The 6,851-nt window shown below is 42.9% G+C and overlaps 1 protein-coding gene across 4 annotated transcripts in view; it reads right to left on the reverse strand.

Moving 5' to 3' along the window:
- Positions 1-987: 987 nt before the first annotated feature.
- The window catches only part of CATSPER2 (cation channel sperm associated 2), a 23,715-nt gene continuing 17,851 nt past the window's right edge, over positions 988-6,851 (reverse strand). For all 4 annotated transcript variants that reach the window (XM_023514318.1, XM_012806388.2, XM_023514317.1 and 1 more), the window contains 3 exons: positions 3,304-3,539; positions 2,421-2,588; positions 988-1,127 (listed from right to left, as the gene is read on the reverse strand). In XM_023514318.1, the coding sequence (XP_023370086.1) occupies positions 1,090-1,127; positions 2,421-2,588; positions 3,304-3,539 (442 nt within the window). In that variant the 3' untranslated portion in view covers positions 988-1,089. The remainder of the gene's footprint in view (positions 1,128-2,420; positions 2,589-3,303; positions 3,540-6,851) is intronic.

The raw sequence follows: 6,851 nt of genomic DNA on the forward strand, positions 1-6,851 counted from the left end.
TTTTTGGTTGCAGCCGTCATTGTTGTTTGGCGGGTCCGGGCTGGGGATTCGAACCCGCCACCTTAGGTGTACGTGGCTGGCGCCTTAGCCCGTTGAGCTATAGGTGCCGAGCCTAGAATTTTTAATAGTAAATATTTCTAAAGACTTGAGTTATCCTACCTTCCAGATAAAAAATCCCCAATAACTAGAAACAATGAACATCAGCTAGATAATCTTCCTTTCAGTGGAACTCTTTTCTTTCTTTTTTCTTTTTTTTGAGACAGAGTCTTACTTTGTTGCCCTTGGTAGAGTGCCATGGTGTCACAGCTCACAGCAACCTCAAACTCTCAGGCTCAAGTGATTCTCTTGCCTCAGCCTCCTGAGTAGCTGAGACTATAGGCTCCAGCCACAGTGCCCAGATATTTTTAAATGCGAGGTCTCTCTCTTGCTTAGGCTGGTCTCAAACTCCTGAGCTCAAGTGGTCCACTCACCTCAGCCTCTCAGTGTTCAGTGGCATTCTAAAGGAGTTCCTGCTATGTTAGATAGCAGAGATAGATTAATTCTGAGTTCTCTTCTAATACTAAAACTCTGTGGGACCCTTATTGATATGAACGCAGCCCTGAAAAATGGCAAAGAAATGGAATAAAAGGACTCTTTTGGCTCTGAAACAGGTAAAAATGAAGTCCAATTAAAGTTAATGGTGCAAAAGAGAAGCAACCTTAGTAGAATGGGCAATGGAAATAATACTTCTCAATTTGTTACACTAACAGCTCTGAGGATCTCCTTACTCCCACAGAGGACTCTGCCTACTCATCAGGGAGGGAGAGTGTGAAATTACTCTATCAGGACGTAGAGGCTACAGAAAGGGTGGGAGCTGAAATGATAAAAGTCAAGAAAAGAGTCAGACTCAGGAGCTGTGGAAAGAGTAGAAAGCCAAGGGCACAGACAGGCTCCACTGGCCTTATGTCTTTCAGTATATTCTCCCTCAGAGACAGACCACAGAACAACTACCAGCAGTATTTATTAGACACTTATATTTTTAATTCTTTATTTCCAGCTACTCCCTTCATTATCTTTTGCTGGGGTCAAAGAGATTGAAGCCATCCATCATCAACTTTCCTTATCTTCAAAGTTCATCAGTGCCTGCACTATAAAGGAAACAGACTGTGAGGCTGGAGAATTGAGAATATTCAGAACATAAAAATGTCTGGTTAGGACCCGCTTTTCTGGGTTCTAGGTTCCCACGCAAATCTTTACTAAGTGAAGCCAGGTAAGTCTCTGTGTACTCTTTGCCATAGATAAGATAAGTGGGATTAAAGAAGCTGTGTCCTCCCTTGCTACAGTCTCCTCCCTTTCACCCTGTTCCCAGAGAACAATTGGGAAAGCAGGACTGAGAGTAATTAGAAGGAGAAAGATGAACCTTAGGCAACATTTTGAAGTAAGAAAAATCTGTCTTTGACATCCTGCACTAAATTCTAGGTTCCTATGTTATAAATTCCTTATTGCCTACCTTTGCCCACTGTACACACACACACACACACACACACACACACACACAGAGTCTTCCTCCCTAATTCCATTATTCTCTCACTGAGTTGATTTCAACCAGATGTAAGGAAGACTAATCCATAGTCTTTCAACCAGATATAAGGTAACACCAATCCATATTAAACTGTTAAAAAAAAAATGCCCCTAATTCTTGTTTGTTTTATTTTGTTACTTTTAAAGGAAAATTTTATTAATCCGAAGTAATCTCTAAGTGGTAAAATTTAGGGGAAATAATGTCTAGCAAACAGTTCTGAGCTTACATCAAACTATTTAAATCATATACATACTTCTCTCCATTGAGGCTAAGACTAGGAGAGATGAAAGGAAGAGAATTTGTAATTCATAAATCTCTTTGGGGGCTGGGGCAGTGGGTGCTTGTGGGCTTTCTGCTCCCTGTCTTGATCCCCGCAGCTGTACAACTTGAGCCTAAGGCCCTGCTATTCAAATCTGAAATGTGGCCTTCAAAGAGAAGGAACATGTACGGAAGGGTTGGCTGCCCAAACAAAGCAATGGCCCACATTGTCCTAAGCTCCCAGATCTCAGGGAACTTGGGCGTCCCCTGCTGGAGAAGCAGTTTCCAGTTTTTTTCTAAGTGTTGGAACACTGATCCAGAATGTGAGGTATCAAAGAATTTGCCTTTATCTGTGAGGCAGAAATTGAGAACCTGAGATGACAGAGTAATGGACACCTTCTTCCTTCTCCCTCAGTTAGCTATGATATATGCATGTGTGTGTGTGTGTGTGTGTATATATATATATATATATATGATGTCCATAAAGTTCGTGTGCAATTTACCATGTTAAACTATTTTAAATTGTACACGAACTGTATGTCCACACAGTTTTTCTCCATGTACTTAACTCCAAGCCCCCATGGCTGCCTTAACTTCATACCTGCAAACTCCTGCAACTTCTTACGCTCTTCTAGGTTATACTGAAGCTTTTCTAGCAACTCAAAATAGCGGAAGAGTGAATCTCTGGGCCAAACAACACGGTCATCTTGATCCATTTCCATTAACCCAGGCAGATTCTGGTGCACAAGAGTTTCCCAGTCCAATTTCTCTGTAGGAAGGAATGCTTCATTAAAACATGTGGATATTAGGTGAAGTTTGGTAAGAGATGAAAAATCCTATGGTGTGGGTGGGAACATGGGGATGGAAGAGGAAACAGGAAGCAGGGAGGCAAAAGAGTACATCACTGGGTGGTGTCTATGGTCCAGTGGGTAGGGCACCGGCCCCATATGCCGAGGGTGGGGGGTTTGAACCTGACCCCGGCCAAACAGCAACAAAAGAATAGCTGGGAGTTGTGGTGGGTGCCTGTAGTCCCAGCTACTTGGGAGGCTAAGGCAGGAGAATCGCCTAAGCCCAGGAGTTGGAGGTTGCTGTGAGCTGTGACGCCATAGTACTCTACCCATGGTGACAAGGTGAAACTGTCTCTAAAAAAAAAAAAAAGAGTACATCACCAAGAGATTCTTTTTTTTTGCAGTTTTTAGCCAGGGCTGGGTTTGAACCTGCCACCTCCGGCACATAGGGCCTTTGAGCCACAGGCGCCTCCCCACCAATAGATTATTTTTTACAATGAACAGAGAGAGCCACAGCCACATTTATCCAAGGTGAAGGAGAAATACAGGGAGAAATTAAGAAGCACAAAAAAAAAAAAAAAGACCAGAAAATCAGAGTGATAGAGAAAATTGGAAAGTAGATAAAATAGGAAAGCTCCTTTTAAGATTGGGATGTCTCATAAAGAGGAAGAAGAAAGAAGAAACTCTTCTACTCACCAATCAGTTCAGTATATCTGGATTCAGAAGAGGAGGAAGAAGAGGAAGATATGGAGGAGGAAGAAGAGGAAAGCGGGTATTGTTTTTCTTTTGATGATATCTCTTCTGTTTTTGATACTCCTATTGTCTCCTCTTTGGTATCAATGGATTTGAAATCATCTACACCCTCTTCTGCTTCATTTGTTTTAAACTCGTCTTCATAAGCTTCTGAAGATACCATTTGTCGACTTGGTCTACTGTAAGTGAAAGGAAAAAAATATTTCTTTTTTTTTTTTAGAGATGAGGTCTCACTATGTTGTCCAGATTGGACTCAAACTCCTGGACTCAAGGGATCCTCCCATCTCAGCCTCCTAAATGGCTGGGGATTACAGGCATGTGCCACTACCCCTAGCTGAAAGGAGAAATTTTATGGTTTCAAAAATATTTATAAGATACAGTAGTTCTTTCAATAGTCTCTTTCCAGCCCTGGCCAAACTCTAAACCTTGGACATAGGTAATAAGGATCAAATTACTCCCAAATTCCAATCTTAGATACTTCCAACCTTGATCATCCTCAGTATGTTATCCTTAACTCTTTCCTCCCACATCAAGTTCATCAAGAAACCCTGGTGATAGGCTCAGTACTTGGCTCAAGCGGCTAAGGTGCTAGCCACATACACCTGAGCTGGCGGGTTTGAATCTAGCCCAGGCCCACCAAACAACAATGACAGCTGCAACCAAAAAATAGCCGGGTGTTGTGGCAGGCGCCTGTAGTCCCATCCACTTGGGAGGCAGAGGCAGGAGAATCACTTGAGCCCAGGAATTGGAGGTTGCTGTGAGCTATGATGCCATGGTACTCTACCCCGGGCAACAGCTTGAGACTCTGTCTCAAAAAAAAAAAAGAAACCCTGGTGATAGAATGAAGGCTCTTATCAAAAAGACAGGCAACAACGAATGCTGGTGAGGATGTGCAGAAAAGGGAAGGAACATTTGTATACTGTTGATAGGAATGTAAATTAGTGTAACCACTATAGAAAGTGAAATATACACAGGGCCAGCCCGGTAACTCACACCTGTAATCCCAGCACTCTGGGAGGCAGAGGTGGGTGGATTGCTTGAGCTCAGGAGTTAGAGACCAGCCTGAGCAAGAGTGAGACCTCTCTCTACTAAAATAGAAAAACTAGCTGAGCATCATAGCAGGTGCCTATAGTCCCAGCTACTCTGGAGGCTGAGGCATGAGGATCACTTAAGCCCAAGAGTTTGAGCTTGATGTGAGCTATGATGCCACCACACTCCACCAAGGGTAACAAAGTGAGACTCTCTTGAAAAATAAAAAATAGAAAAATTAGCTGAATGTGGTGGTCCACGCCTGTAGTCCCAGCTACTTGGGAGACTGAGATAAGAGGATCGCTTGAGCCCAGGAGTTGGAGGTTGCTGTGAGCTGTGGCGTTCTACCCAGGGTGATAGCTTGAGGCTCTGTCCCCCCCCAAAGAAAGAAAAGAATGAAATCCTCCCATTTGCAACAATATAGAAGAACCAGAGAACACTAAAGTAAAATAAGCCAAGCACAGAAAGACAAATTTCATGTGTTTTCACTCATACATGAGAACAAATTTTTTTTTTAGACAGAGTCTCAAGCTGTTGCCCTGGGTAGAGTGCCACGGCATCATGGCTCACAGCAACCTCCAACTCCTGGGCTCAAGTAATCCTCTTGCCTCAGTTTTTCCATTTTTAGTAGAGACAAGGTCTTGCTTTTGCTCAGGCTGGTCTTGAACTCATGAAATCAAGCTATCCACCTGCCTCGGCCTGCCAGAGTACAAGGATTACAGGCATGAGCCACCACGCCAGGCCTATGAGAACTAAATATTAAAAAAAAAAAAAGAAAAATTGCTGGCTCAGCACCTTGTAGCTCAGTGGCCAGCCAGCCACATACACTGGGGCTGGTGGGTTTGAACCTGGCCCAGGCCTGTTAAACAATAATGACAACTACAACAAAAAAATAGCCAGGTGTTGTGGTGGGCACCTATAGTCCCAGCTACTTGGGAGGCTGAGGCAAGAGAATTGCTTAAGCCCAAGAGTTTGAGGTTGTTGTGAGCTGTGATACCACAGCACTCTACTGAGGGCAACTAAGTAAGACTTTGTCTCAAAAAAAAAAAAAAAAAAAATTTCTCTCATGGAGACAGAGAGTAGAATGATGGTTACCAGAGGCTGGGAACGGTAGTGGGGAAGAGGGGATAAAGTGGCAGTGGTTAATGGGTGCAAAAATATAGTTAGATATAAAATGAATAATGTTTGATAGTATAACAAAGTAACTATAATCAACAATACATTCCGGTATACATTAAAGTAACTAAAAGAGTGGAATTGGAATGTTGCTAATACAAAAAAAGTTAAATGTCTGAAGTGATGAATACCCCAATTATCATGATTTGATTAATTCACATTACAGGCCTGTATCAAAATATTGCATGTACCCTAGAAAGACACACAACTGGCTCAGCACCCGTGGCTCAAGTGGCTAAGGCACCAGCCACATACACCTGACGTGGCGGGTTCGAATCCAGCCCAGGCCCGCCAAAACGACAATAATGGCTGCAACCAAAAAATAGCTGGGCATTGTGGCGGGCATCTGTTGTCCCAGCCACTTGGGACGTGGAGGCAGGAGACTCGCTTGAGCCCAGGAGTTGGAGGTTGCTGTAAGCTGTGATGCCACAGCACTCTACCCAGGGAGACAGCTTGAGGCTCTGTCTCAAAAATAAAATAAAATAATAAATAAAAAAAAAAGAAAGACACACAACTATTAAGCACCCAGCCTGAGCAAGAGCAAGAGCCCCCTCTCTACTAAAAGATAGAAAAATTAGCCTAGTGTTATGGTGGACACCTGTAGTCCTAGCTACTCAGGAGGCTGACCCAGGAGGATCGATCACCTGTACCCAGGAGTTTGAGGTTGCTGTGAGCTAGAACGATGCCGTGGTACCCTAGTCTGGGCAACAGAGTGAGACTCTGTCTCTAAATAAATAAATATCATAAAATAAAATAAAATCACAACCCATCTGTAATCTGTACCCTCTACTTCCATTCCCCCCAACCTATTCTACTTCTAATTTTTCCAAAATGCTTACATTTTAACATATTATTTGTTTAATATGTTCACTTTATTATCTCTTTACCCCTACTACTTTGTAAGCTCAATAACAATGGCATTATTGTCTATTTTGTTCACAGATACATCCTAAGCACCTAAATATTCAATAATTTTTTCTTTTTTAAGAATTTTTTTTTTTTAGGCAGAGCCTCAAGCTGTCACCCTGGGTAGAATGCCATGACATCACAGCTCACAGCAACCTCTAACTCCTGGGCTTAAGCGATTCTCTTGCCTCAGCCTCCCAAGCAGCTGGGACTATAGGCGCCTGCCACAACGCCTGGCTATTTTTTGGTTGTAATTGTCATTGTTGTTTCGTAAACCTGGGCTGGATTCAAACCCACCAGCTCTGGTGTATGTGGCTGGCGCCTTAGCAGCTTGACCTACAGGAGCCGAGCCAATAATTATTTCTTTTTTTTTTTTTTTT

The sequence above is a fragment of the Otolemur garnettii genome, unplaced genomic scaffold (assembly GCF_000181295.1).
Source record: "Otolemur garnettii isolate 467f Iridium unplaced genomic scaffold, OtoGar3 scaffold00050, whole genome shotgun sequence".
In the NCBI taxonomy this organism is placed as follows: Eukaryota; Metazoa; Chordata; class Mammalia; order Primates; family Galagidae; genus Otolemur; species Otolemur garnettii.